The sequence below is a fragment of the Silurus aristotelis genome, assembly GCF_946808225.1.
Source record: "Silurus aristotelis genome assembly, chromosome: 13".
Taxonomy (NCBI): domain Eukaryota; kingdom Metazoa; phylum Chordata; class Actinopteri; order Siluriformes; family Siluridae; genus Silurus; species Silurus aristotelis.
The window spans coordinates 575,371-589,806 of NC_139586.1; the positions used below are offsets into that span (position 1 = coordinate 575,371).

General features: G+C 41.1%; 1 protein-coding gene across 3 annotated transcripts; it reads right to left on the reverse strand.

Moving 5' to 3' along the window:
- Positions 1-2,481: 2,481 nt before the first annotated feature.
- Positions 2,482-11,720, reverse strand: plppr3b (phospholipid phosphatase related 3b). 3 transcript variants are annotated; one of them, XM_083557870.1, is made up of 8 exons: positions 11,245-11,720; positions 8,570-8,667; positions 7,985-8,170; positions 7,151-7,280; positions 6,013-6,208; positions 5,775-5,832; positions 5,228-5,401; positions 2,482-4,920 (listed from the first exon to the last, which is right to left on the reverse strand). In XM_083557870.1, the coding sequence occupies exons 2-8, from the start codon at positions 8,651-8,653 to the stop codon at positions 3,658-3,660; spliced, it is 2,091 nt and encodes a 696-aa protein (XP_083413996.1). In that variant the 5' UTR covers positions 8,654-8,667; positions 11,245-11,720; the 3' UTR covers positions 2,482-3,657. The 3 variants fall into 3 exon arrangements, with proteins under 3 accessions (XP_083413996.1, XP_083413995.1, XP_083413994.1); XM_083557869.1 differs by having other exon boundaries at positions 8,570-8,658; positions 11,230-11,332; XM_083557868.1 differs by lacking the exon at positions 11,245-11,720 and adding an exon at positions 9,090-9,138.
- Positions 11,721-14,436: the final 2,716 nt, after the last annotated feature.

Below are 14,436 nucleotides of genomic sequence, written 5' to 3' on the forward strand. Positions count from 1 at the left end.
TCTCTCTCTCTCTCTCTCTCTCACTCTCTCTTTCACTCATCTAAACACAAAGAGGCAGAGAAGAAGGGGGTGTGGCCTTGAGTTCCAGCACAAACAGGCATCTTACTGTGTCAAACCAAATAAATCACAACTAAACTCACGTTTTAAGAATGTGTTCTGCTCCACCTGCTGACACTGATAATGTAGCGTACAGATACAAGGTAGAGAAGAAGATCACATCTACACCATCTACAGCAAAATCACGTATTACTCACATACATCACTAAATTACTGGATTATTCCCTGCTGATTCTTTATAAGGGGCTGCGATTCAGCCACTGGCACAGCTTCTTTTACCAAAATACATTACAGATTAATTTATTTAATCATAACAAGAAAAACCATTATAGTTTTATTTGAAGTGTGTTTCCATTCCAGCTGCTTTTGAGTCAATTCCATCCAATTTCTTTATTCTTATAATTAGGTGATAATATTCAGAACAACTCCAATACTTATTTTTTTTTTATAAATGCATTATCATTATATTCGCATGTAAATGAATGGAGGTGTGAAAAAGCAGCAGGACATTAAAAGAATCCTAATGAAAATAATATCAGAATGAGTGTATTGGAAACAGAGTGAAAATATCACCAATATTCTCCATTCGGAGGGAATAAATTCGAGGTCGTTGTAAATGAAATGTGATGATTTTCTTCCTACAGCGTTGTACATCTCAGGATGAGGTTCAGCTGAAATCTGCAGACTCAGCATATTCATTCTAGACATGCATTAGATCAAACACCCCCATCAGGGACAATGCGAAATGCATGGATTAAACATGAACTAATTTCCTCCTGATATCTCTCGTGATCAGATCAAATTCCCGAGTAACTGCTTCATTCCAGGATACATTAGTGCATGCTCAGGACATTACTGTAGCGTGGTCTAAACACACGATGACATGTCTTGCGTGTCTCTCTGGTTGTGATTTTGAAGCCCCTCCTCACCCTGTCCCTCACACTCTTCTCATTAAAATGATAAATTGCTTCATACTGCTCAGCCACCGGTTGCCATGGCAACAGCGTGAGCCCCGTTTGCCTGGAAGGAAGAAAATAAATAAAAGAGAAGTAGATTATGGACGGGCCGTGGAGCATCGAGGGGGCGTTTGTAAAGTGTGGAGGATGTAAAGAACACCAGGCTCACAAATGCTGGAGGAAGTTCAGGTGCGATTGGTAACGAGGGCCTGCGTGTCTTCGTATCTGCTGCGGTGTCAGTGGTAAAGCGTGACTTCATGGCTGTCTGGTTTTACTGTTCGAGAAAATGGTGAGGATTTTACACACACACATCCCTCAACACCCTGTTAAAATTAGAGTCTAACAGGAAGTCTGGATAATTCACAACTGTGGTGGAAAAGATCTCAGAAAAGTGGTTGGCATTCAACCGAGAAGCCAGATATCAACAGGAACCTGAAGCTTCAGTGACACAGCCTCACCATCACCAAGCAGAAGATTGCTAAGAAACTTTTAATGAGTCTCTGCCACATGATCCCTCAGATTTCTTTTCCCAGCTGACAGGTGAGGAAGCTGATATGATCTGTTGTTGTGTCCCATCCACCTGAAGATGTGTGGACATGGATGATGAGCATCAGCATGATCTTCTAAGCTTCCAATATTGACCTATTTATATACAATACCAATTTATTTAAACGCTTGAGCCAATATAAATTCATATTATTCACATCAATAAACACAAAATACACGAATAATAAAAACAAGAGCCTGATTTGTGGCTTGTTCCTGGTTTGCTGTTAAATACCAAAAAGCACTCACAAGTTCAGCACTTGATCCAGATCCAGATCTCCATCACACCCGAGGCTTCCTGCTTTACTGCACACTGCATGAGTTTAGGATGAGCACACAGCAAACATGGCCATGGGAACAGGTGGATTACAAAATCACTTCTATCGTGCATGAGACATGCACATTATTTTAACTATAAAGTGGTCAATTTGTCGTTCTCTGGTCGATAGTTAATTATAATCGCCTGCGAAAATCAAACTCGGAATGAATTGGATATTTATCAGCTATCAGATCTTACTATTACTGATTTAATCACAGTGAGTGAATCCACCATGACTTCATGAATCACAGACGGCTGGTGCTGATCATCGGCTGATCATTGATAGATTAGACCAGATCCTTTCACACTCTATTAAAGATATACGAGAACATGGTGTATGTACAGTATCTTCTATGTCTTGGTGTTGAGGACGAGTGCATCTTTGAGTCAACGTTTAATACGAGACAAATACTCAAGTTCTGTTCCAATCAGATACTCAGAGAAATTTTACTCGAGTCGTATTGGAATTGGCGTCTTTTTATTTATAACAGAGTACGTTCTGCAGGATGATTTCCAGGTTCTTTGTGCACTTCTGCACGTGAACGCTAGTGATTAGCCTCTGCACTGGGAACAAGTGTTATAAAGAACAATAAAAATCGGACGTTTAAAAACATCACATTTTAATACAATATCATGCTGATCTCATCATTTTCCAAATGTGCTCAAAAGGTTCGGCGAGATTATCGCAATGTTTTAATGTATTATTGAATTAATTATTATTGTATCTTCACACGTCTGCACGCTGTTGTTCTTTCGATGTGCTTCAGATCCACACAATACAAAGACGATCACTGATCAAGTTTAATTCATCACTGTGACAAGGCTGAACTTCCAACTGATACAACCACTAACATTAACATGCAGTAGTCCATCGGCAAGCGAGCACGAGCCACAGGCTTTCCAATGCCGGAGAAAAGAGAAGAGAAAAAAATGCAGATGGTAAAACACCTTAAACCCCCCCCCCCCCCCCCTTCACTTATTAACATCCTTTTTATTAGAACTACTAGAATCTATATCTGTAATGTCACTTCTTTTGTGCTTTATTTGTAAGTGCTCTGAATAATGTATTCTTTTATTAAAAATAGATTTTTTTTTCCCCCAGAAGACTTTTGCTGGGAAAAGTAGCGTCATTCTGACATGGAGCTCATAAATACCAGTTTCACCATTTTGTTTCCAAAAATGCATCGTAATTGCGTTTATGAAATATATCAGGTGTGAATAAACTACAGTCGGGATCTGAGCGTGTGATTCTGTAAGCTCCATGTGTGAAAACAGCTCCGTTCCCCATTTCGGAAAGGAAGTTCAACTTTTTCCTGCACGAGGAGAAAGCCGATTCATTCGAACTCCATTAAATTGTTTATCTTAGAATATTATTATCCCCAAGGCAATATATATCGTAAGAAAAAAGCACATTAAAAGACATAAATAGATGAAATCCACTTGACATCATAGGCTCAGACGCATGTGCTTCAAAATCAAGTAACAACAGATAAAAGGCCACAAAACATAATAGCGACCTCGCAATAAGCCTTTTTTTATATTAGAAATCTGAGAATTTTGATAAATAAAGTTTATAGATGTAAATGTTCTTCATTAGGTTTCCATTCTACTGCAATAAGACCAAAAATATTGTGCTGATTTTCTGCTTCTCGTTTTTCTTTCCCTTCACTCGTGAGCAAAACTAAAAGATGCACAAAAAGAGAATGAGAGTCTGAGTGATGCATAGTGATACATGTCCAACCTGCATCATTTGTGCTCTTAGAAGTCGCACCTTGGTTGTCACTCTTTGAAACGTTTTCCACTCTGCAGCTTTTTGTAGAAGTTCTCCTGATGGTTCTGTGGGTTCTCCCGATCGATAAGCACCAGAGGGGTTTTGCAGCGCAGACTGCGCCCCTCAATGGTTTGGTCAAGCTTCGGGAGCTGGAGCGGTTGAGAAGGCTGAGGGGTTTGAAAAGGCTTGAGGGAATCGAGGTCAGCCTCACTGGCTGAGGAGCACAGTGAGCTGTTCTTGACCTGTCGATATCCTCTAGAGCCCTCACGGTTCAGGTCGTTGAGTTCATATGACTCAGTCATGTTCCCATCTGAGGTTCCTCTCCACTCCCAGGGATTGGCAGGGTTGGAGACCATGTGGACTACAGGGTGATGGGTGGCATGGGCATCTACTGTGATGATACCAGAGCTGCTGTCACGTTCAGATGGTGGCCGATAGGGAGGTGACTCAGTGCCTGTGATAGATGAGGTGGCAGAGGAGGAGGAGGCCTCAGAGGATTTGGGCGTGCTGGACAGAAGACCCTGCTGCTTGGACATCGCGATAACTTGCATGATGCGAGGTTGATTTGTTGCCCTGAGAGCACCTGGAATATTGGCCCCACTCTTCTCTGTGATGGATTGCCACTTAGCACGGGTGCTCGCACTCTTTGGAGACACCGGGGGAGGAACTGGTGGCTTGGGGGGCATCACTACTCTTGCTCCAGCTGGTGGATTGGGCGACTTGGTGGGATGTGGTACGGAGGCACTGTATAGTGTAGAAGGCGCACTTTCTTCCTCAGTGGTGTCGTCACCAAAGTCAGAGGACTCTTTACTGCCCTCTTCGCTCTGCAGACTTGCACTGCGCATCTCCAAGGACTTCTGCTTCCATTCAGAGACCAGCTGGTGCGAGCGCATTGGGTCCACAGGTACAGGCACCGTTACCAGACGGCGTGTAGGTTCCTCAGGGCCTGCAGCTGTAGCACGGGGTAAAGTGTTGCTGAACGTCACCATCGTCTCCTTACCCATAGGGCTACGGGGCGCAAGGAGCTCGACGTCTACGCTGGCTCGCTTCAAGCTGCCCAGAGATGCCTTCTCGCGCTGGATGGGGCGGTTCAAGCCGTCCAAGGAAGATGGTGACGTGATCTCTTCGTTGCTCTCAGAGGCATGGGCTTTATTGTAAACCGAATCGTGGCCTCTCTGGGCGAGAGCTCGCAGGGCATCCTTCGGAGGGGGCGGGGGCAGGACGGGGATGGTGTCCTGCACCGGTCTGAAGTTAGAAACAGCGTAGAACGCCTGGGACAAACCAGAAAAGGTTCGTGTGAACTATGTATATAATCAGATTTGTATTTATAAAAAAAAATTAAAAGATCAAAGATCAAAGAAAATACATCAGTGGATGCAAAGAAACCCGGTTTCTCACTGCGATCTATTTTTAAACTGAGGAAAAACATCAAAGCAGAAAAGAAATGACTGATATGAAAAACCCCTGAGGACTTGCGCTCTCCCATTTTAGATGCCAAGCCTTGGAGGACCGAGTTGCATCGCACTAGAAAGCGCAGCTTCCATACGCATAAGTATATACACAGGAAAAGATCCTGACCAGGTACACGGCGATGCCGGCGCCGATGCAGAAGCCCACGTAGACGTCGATGGGGTGGCTGCGGTACTGCGTGATCTGCGTGAGTCCCGTCAGGGCGGCGGCGATGGCGAAGGCGAACACCAACACGGGTTTCAACAGCTTGGTGCTGTCTGAGATGGTGGAGTTGAAGTACATCTAAAGGAACGGAGAGCACAGCAGATGGTTCGTATCCGTGTGCACAAATTTCTCTCCATCAGCCTGGTGATTTGTGATGTTTACATAGTGGCAGGCTGGTGGCTAAAAATGGGATGCGACTGAATCTGCCAGATATCTTACAAGTTATAAATAATTAAAACAATCAAATTTGAATTCCAAAATAAATGCATGCAACTGAAAAACTGAGCAAAGTTTTGCTGTAAATCTATTTGTTTACGCACTAATATTATAATCTCTGCTAATATTGTTTATCTAGAGAAGGATTAAATAGGGTTTGCTAAGCGGTACATTTAGTTTGCTTTGTTCCTGTCATCCAACAGACACACATCCACACCGAGAGGGAGAGACTTACTGAAATATAAACAGCAGCAAAGGAAGAAAGAGTTGCATGCTGGGAAGGAAAGGTTTTCCTGCCACAAAGGAAAGCAAATGTCTAGAGTAAGACAAAACCATGGAAAGCACTTGGGGAAAGGAAAAAAGAGATAAATACACAAAGTGCAAAAATCAAACTAATTCCAAATCCTTTCTGACTAAGTGTAAAGTGATTGGTTATTATATTGATCGTCAGCTGCGTGGGATTGTGGGATCACCTGGCCGAGAGGATGGCGTGCTGGTCATGGCCAGAGCAGATGTCTTTAGTGATGTAAGGGTTTTTGTCACAGGAGACTCCAGGAAAAGTGTAATTGGGTTTGCATACGGTCAGAAAGAAGGGCGTGTGGTAACCAGTGGCTATTTGGATGACGTCAGTGACCAGTGCTGTGGCACAAAGTCCGAACACGTGAACACCTGAAAAAAGACGAGAAGGAACAATTAAGTGTTACTGAAACATCATCAGAATCTTCTTCACTGCCAAGTATCATGGGTTTGCACATGTACAGTACAGACCAAAAGTTTGGACACACCTTCTCATTCAAAGAGTTTTCTTTATTTTCATGACTATGAAAATTGTAGAGTCACACTGAAGGCATCAAGGGCTATTTGACCAAGAAGGAGAGTGATGGGGTGCTGCACCAGATGACCTGGCCTCCACAGTCACCGGACCTGAACCCAATCGAGATGGTTTAGGGGTGAGCTGGACCGCAGAGTGAAGGCAAAAGGGCCAACAAGTGGCAAGCATCTCTCGGGGAACTCCTTCAAGACTGTTGGAAGACCATTTCAGGTGACTACCTCTTGAAGCTCATCAAGAGAATGCCAAGAGTGTGCAAAGCAGTAATCAAAGCAAAAGGTGGCTACTTTGAAGAACCTAGAATATGACATGTTTCAGTTGTTTCACACTTTTTTGTTATGTATATAATTCCATATATAATTCCACATGTGTTCATTCATAGTTTTGATGCCTTCAGTGTGAATCTACAATTTTCATAGTCATGAAAATAAAGAAAACTCTTTGAATGAGAAGGTGTGTCCAAACTTTTGGTCTGTACTGTACATGTAATATGTGATTGTGTGCTGGGGCTACAGAAATATAAAAAACTATAAAAACTATATAAATAAAGATAAAGACATTAACTGTACAGATTGTGCAGCGTTTATAAAGCGAGGCCATGTGCAGGATTATGAGTCCGAAGGTGCAGGAAAATATCAGGTATCCAGTTTTAGATATTGAACCCTAATAAGGAAGTTTGCTAGTACTTTTTTTTTACGCGATTAACTATAGACGTAAGTACACGTGTACACTAGACATCTTATTTGACTCTTATCTTTTACTCCTTATCATTTATAACTTACCAACAAACCGCACAGTTCTGCGGAGGAAGGAGTTGAAATTGCATCCACCAGCATTGATGCTTCCCTCGTTCCCAGGTCCGATCTTGAGCCTGGACTGCATGCAGTAGGCGATACCTTCTCCAATCATAATCTAGACAAGTCAAACACCGGACCATCTCTCAACAATAAAAAAAAAGCAAACTGCAGCACAGAGGTTTAACCAGAGTCCAGATGTTGTTCAAAGAGCACTTCAGAAAGCATTATCGCCACTAATATACATCCTATAAAACAGAGAGCAGTTACATGGTGACGGCTTTATAACCCCTGCGGTTGATCCTGATGTTTCACTAGATATTTTTCCAAACTTCTGCCATTTTCCAAAGTAAATCTGTACAACTATGAAGACGTCCAGGTTCCTTTGACTGACTAGAAATGAAACAGATAACTAAAAATAATTCAGAAAATGTAGCACTGATAAATATAAGAATAATTAAAAAAAACAGACATTTTTTCCTCAAGTTTTCTCCAATAATTATTCAGAATTTTGAATCATTTTGCAAAAGAGATCAATTTATCATCTCAATCTAATGCATAAAAGTTCTATGAAGGAACCCACAAGATTTTTCCCTTATAAGAACCATCTTTAGGAGTCCAAAAATACACAACAATTTGAAGAACCATCGAGGAAATTCAGAACAACTGCTTATATGCGTTATTAAAACTAACTAGCCCGTTTAACCGAGATTCATTTTGTGAGTAAATCAATGCAAGTGAACTTCTCTCAAATTCAGAATTAATAAATGGTGAAACATCTGGACATACTGCGAGATTTCAGTAGGACTCGAGGTCACTCACAGAAGCAGCAGGGCCGGCGAAGGCGAGACTGAGCAGCATGAGCAGGGGGATGAGTTCCTCTCCGCTCTCCACGTAGGGCATGCTGAGCGAGCGATCATGGCAGCGGAAACCCACCTGCGCCGGCTGCAGCACATCCGTCAGCTCCAGGAAGTACAGAGAGACCATAGAGGAAGCCACGATGGGCAGCTGCGAGTCACACGAACAATCCAATGAGAAGGAGATCACTACCAGGTAGTGTCCATAAATAAACCTACTGTATACCAGAATTATTGGCACCCATCCAAAAAATCAACACAAATCAATAAAGCAGAAATGAAACACAAATATGAGATCATGGAATGCCATTTTTCCATACGGAATGATCCCAAATTCCCCAAATCCCTTCTTTTGTACAAACATATATGTAATATTTCCCATATAGTGACACAACTACAGTGTGTGCTACCCCATTTTTATACCCCAAAAGAAAAAGAAGGTTCTGAAAACTGAGAACGTTTCAGTTTTCAAATCAAGTGGATGAATTTTATGATGTTGCCAATAATTCTAAAGTTATCCGTACCATTATATTGGATATTTAGTGCTCACCTCTACGAAATAGAAACAGGGTAATAACGTTAAGCTGTCTTTGGGTGGTTTCTTCTTGGCGGTTTCTCGTGCAGGCATCATCATGGATTCTCTTGAACCTGAAAACAAATAAAAAAGATCTGATGGATAATTTTCTCCAATTTGCCCCTGCTGTCATTTTACAGCAAACGAAATCCTTCTGAATTGAGTTCTCCTTCACTTCAGTAACATCAGGACGTGAGATGTTCAATCCAAATAATGCTGCAGAGGGAAAACGCTATGAGAATAAACGCTGTAGATTCGTCCTGTTTGCAATTACAGAAACCAATTCCACGCACAGCTTCTTAAAATAAAGTGATAAGCACATCTGTCTGCATCTGTCTGCATCTCCTCTACACTCCTTTAATCATTAATCCATGAAAACTCAGTTTAATTACGAGGGCGTTTTTTTTTTTTTTTCATTTATTCATGTAAATATCATTAATCATTGTAAATATGACACACTTTCATAACGGTGGAGTTTCTGTCATTATCCACTCACACTCATGCTGAAGTTCTCGAAACAAAGCTTCAGGGATCATCTGATCTCTGAGGGAACGCCGTTACCACCTGGGGCTTGTTTTCAACCTGCACGTGTACTGCACTCTTCACTGCATCATTTCTGCTCGGGTTTCAGAGTAGCTTCAGCTTCACAACCACAATCATTTAAACTGGTTCTGAATTCAGTGCATGTGGAACTGAGTTTGTTTGGATCATGTAACAAACAGGGGCCTATGACAAAAACTGGTTAGTTGTAATATTAGAATTAGGACTTAAAAGTGCTCCTGAATATAAATCTGATATTTTTCTAGAACTGAGAACTTCTGATCAGATTTGTTTCTGTATATCATCCACCTTTTAGTGTTCATGCAGTGAATTTATTTCAAAATGCTCATTAGTTCAGATATTTAATGGACTTGTCTGTGATCCAACCATAAAGATTTTAATATGCAGTTCTTTTTAATATCAGTTTTTTTGTTACATTATTTTAATTATTGAGTTTCGAGATTTTGAAATGTGGATTTTTGGATTCAACATTTAATTTAAGTGACCGCGTGCAATTATTATTATTATCTGTTATTAGTACTTTATATAAATGATCTTATTACGTCTTTGTTTTGTTCCATGATTTACGGTTCCTCTTCATCCGGTCTTTCAATCGATCTGTTTCTCCTTGGTTCTGGTCCAGTATGTCTTGTATATTCTGGGTGAGTTGTGTTCCATTTTCTTTTGACCCATGTTTCCTTCCAGATGATGACAAAAGTAACCGTTTTCCTGGTGCCTCGAAAACATTTCTCCCTTCGTTCCTCACGCTTATAGGTTGAAGACCATCACAGCAAAATGAGGATTAGTTAAAACAATAATGAGGTTTTATTCTCCTTGAATGTCAGAAAGCCTAAGCAGCCATCTTGATCTGTCATGTGCTCAACTTTCAAGTAAATCCTGGTGCATTCTGGCTGCAGTGAACCGAGAAGCTGCATTTCATGTAGAAGTGTCTTTATCATAGAGAAGCACAGAGAATCTGCCTTCCAGAGAGAGAACCAACGAGTATGAGAGCTCTCCATATTAGATTGTGTGTGTGTGTGTGTGTGTGTGTGTGTGTGTGTGTGTGTGTGTGTGTGTGTGTGTGTGTGTGTGTGTGTGTGTGTGTGTGTGTGTGATGGTGCTAGACCCTGGACTCCTGGATAAAGATGTTTGTGGTCACTTAAGAGATTTAAATACAGAGTAATAGAACCGAGAGCATTTGGGTTGCACTTTTTCATCACTGGAATATTTTCTACTGTTTCCTGATCTTTCTGTAAAAAACATCTACTGCATGTAGGAACATGATGTGAATTCATAATTAGGTCAACAATTCTGAGTTATATATACATTATACATATATACAGATATATCCAGACTCTTCGACCCAGCGGAAAAAAAAGATTTAATCCATCATAAAAATTCTAATGGTCTCCACTACACATTCCATTACAAACCCGTTCAGCTGTTCCACTAAAACAGTGTGGATTACAAAGTGAGATTGTGTGCATCGGTAAATCCCTAAACGTTTTACAAACATAATGAATAATGTACTATATCTACATACTATAGAGCTGCCTGTAGAAACATTAGAAGACCATTAGAAGGAATAAATGACCAACAGAGGTCCAATAAAACCAATACAATATCTATTATAACCATTACAAATATGACATGTTCTATGATGGCTCTGTTTCAGCAGCATGATAGACTCATATAACACACATTTATTGATGGAGCGCGTGTATATGGAGACGTGTATCTCAGGAATAATCGTGCGATTGCATGGAAGTCCATCACGGATCTGAAGAGATTAGGAGGAGAAATCTGCATTCCACTGCATGGACACCTGACTGATGTGTATTGTGATTGGTGATACATTAATTCATGGAACTCATGTGATGACACACACACACACACACACACACACACACACACACACACACACACACACAGAGTTACGGAGATGCCTGTACACTGCAATGTGAACTAATGGCACCACTGTAGATGCATTATGGCGTGTGAAAACTGCATCATGCATGGAAACATTCATGCTTCGAGGATATGAGGAGTGACTGAGATGTTGTTGAGAACCTGTATGACTGCAACACAAACACAACAATGCTCTTATTTACCAGATAAACCCACAGCTCCTGGGTGGTGCTGCTGGTGGTGCTGATGCTGGAGGTGGAGATGTTGGTGGTGGTGATTTTGGAGATGTATTCCTCAACTCTGTAGATCAGTAGTCTGGTTCTGCTTCACTGGCTTCCACTGCAGCTTGTATTGGTCTTTCTGCTCACGTTTGCTCTCGGACTGTACTGTACTGAATCCACTGCACTGCACTGCACTGCAGCAGCTTCTTCTGATGCTTTCATCAATGATCTGATCAGTTGTCTGATCCTGATGGTGCTCAGGGTGATCTTTTCTCCAGCATGAACGGATCACACTGCTCTCCCAAACATATAAGCGCGACAAATGAGGAATGTGAGAGGTAAAACACACACACACACACACACACACACACACACACACACACACACACACACACACACACACACACACACGCACTATCCCCCCCCTCCTCAGCAGAGCTCACGACACCTTCAGTGCTGGTTTAACTCTTCATTCACATTTTACACACTTTATTGATTTTTAGGTTTATATTTCTCAGGGTCTGTCAGGTTTTCTCCCAGTGGATCGTGTGTAAGTTTATAATGTTGTTGTTGATTTATTATTATTATTATTATTATTATTATTATTATTATTATTATTATTATTATTATTATTATTATTGTTGTTGCTATTATTATTATTATTATTATAATAAACCGAAACCATGCAGGGTTCTGCGGCGCTCAGCGCGCAATGATACACAAATAGTGAAAAGGCAGAAGCGTGGAGGAGGGACAGCAGGAGCCTCATCACCGCCGCGGTATAGACCCTCAGAGTAGCGATTAAATTACAGATTATGAAATGAAGCTAAATTTTGGTATATATTTAAGAATCTATTCTGCATTGATTTACATTTTATTATCCTTATAATAATCGGCAGAACTTTCAATTCAGCACTGGCACAAATGTTGAAAGGACGATAAATAGATCTGAAAATAACTCCGCCCCCTCGATCCAGTGTCAAACAAACTATTAATTACCTTTAATTAAATAAGACTAACCTGTAAAACGTGTGTATTTTTGCCTTAGAGCATTAAAATAGCAACAACAAAAAAAATATTTGACAAAAAGCATTAGGCTTTAGACTACGTTAGTTACTGAGGGGGCGTGGCCATCATCACCATTATCATCATTATCATCATCTCACAATGTAGATGAATGAATGAATGAATGAATGAATGAATGAATGGCTGGATGGTTAAGGCTCTTAGTAACTCAACAGAATGTTGGAGGTTCAAGCCCAGACACCACTAAGCTACCCCTCTTGGGCCCTTGAGCAAGGCCCTTAACCCCTTTGTGCTCCAGGGGGCACAATATCATGGCTGCCCTCAGCTTCCAAACAAACTGAGATACAGTACAGTCACCTCCATCTATTACACCAACTCAAGTTTATTTCTAGAGCACTTTTCACAATGGACATTGTCTCAAAGCAGCTTTTCATAAGGTAAGAATTATAGAACAAAAATGTAAATAAGTGAATGATGTGTGTTGATCTCTGAGGAGCAGCCTGGGACAAAAAACTCCCTTAGATGGCGTGAGGAAGAAACCTTGAGAGGAACCAGATTTAAAAGAGAACCTCATCCTCATCTGGATGACACCAAAAGTGTGGTTATAAATCTTTAAACAATACAGAATCACATACAGGTCTGAGCAAAACATCTGCACTGGGGTAGAATTCCGAGCTTTTTATATGTTACATTAATAGGTTATATGTAAAAGTGGTGAAGAGTGATGTCTACATGAACTAGTGAACCAGAATCTGCAGCAAAATAACCCTGTGTGATAGAAACCAGAGAGGAAAGTGAAACTTCCAGCTGTAGGAATCAGTGGAGTTCACACCCATCACAACCTGCAGGAAAGAACCTGCAGCAATCCACCACTGGTCCTGACTCCTGACTGGGGTATAAACAAAAGTGCAGCCAAATATAACGTGTCCTACATGCTTTTCCTGGAGTAGTGCTGTGGATACGCTGTTTACTCTGCTGGAAACACACCAGTGTGTGCAGTCTGATACTCCCACAGCATTCGGATTTATACAGGATAAAAAAACAACCTTCAACCAGTAAACGCGTTTTAAATATTACATTCACACCACAAAGACGTCCAAAACTTCATTTAGACCGAGTTAAGAATAGAGGAGAAAAACCAGACACCTATGAAAATGCATTCTTCATGCTAATGTGTCTTTCATCCACTTTCTGCTCTTATTGATATAGAAATATAGTGCAATTTGGTACCTTGAAGATTTGTTTAAAACAGTTTTTAAAAAAAACCCAGAAATATTAAAAACACAGCTAAAGGGTGGAAGTTTAGGATTTTTCTTGTGGGTTTCTTCCTAACACCGTGTGCTACAGTCTTCCAGTGTGCAGAATAAATTCACAGCATCTCAGTCACCTTCACTTAGAATGTTGATGAAACAGTGGAAGTGTGGAGCAGTCAGAGGTGTTGCTGCTTCACAGCTTCAGGGTCCCTGGTTTGACCCAGAACTCAGTTTGCTGACTTTTCTGTGCATTTGGGTTCATCCAACTACCAACAGATGAAAGTGTGTGAATTGTGGCACTGTATAGTAGGATGTTCCTCAAAACCGCTTGTTCCTCATGGCATGGATTCTGAGAGAAATGATTTGCTCGTATCAGAGGAATCGTTCTATCACGCAATTCCTGGAGTCCTGTGGATGGATTCACCTCGGAAACCAGTTTTTTTGACGTGGTGCATCATCATCATCCTGGGAGAAGTCATTAGATGTGAAATTGTGGTCATGCAGGGATGCACATCGTCTACACCGATACGTAAAAAGTCTGTGCCTTGCGATTGATGATTGATTAGTGAGAACATCCCCAAAGTGCGGCAAGGAAACGTTCCCTACACATTACAGCACCTCTACATGCAGATCAGCAGCAGGTCTGGCATTAAACCCGTTTGGCACAGAAAACCACAAGGAATCACAGAGATCAGGTTTTCCCCATGCTGATGGTTGATGTGGTCACTGCTGCTACACGATCAGCCGATGTACACAAATGGTTGCAAAAAAAAAAAAAAAAACTCTAGAAAAACTGGAAAAACAACTCAAGAATTTCTCATAGACCATTTCTAATTTTCAACTCTATATATACGGTAAGTAGGCTTTATCCAAAACAAACCAGAAAAAGTCCAGA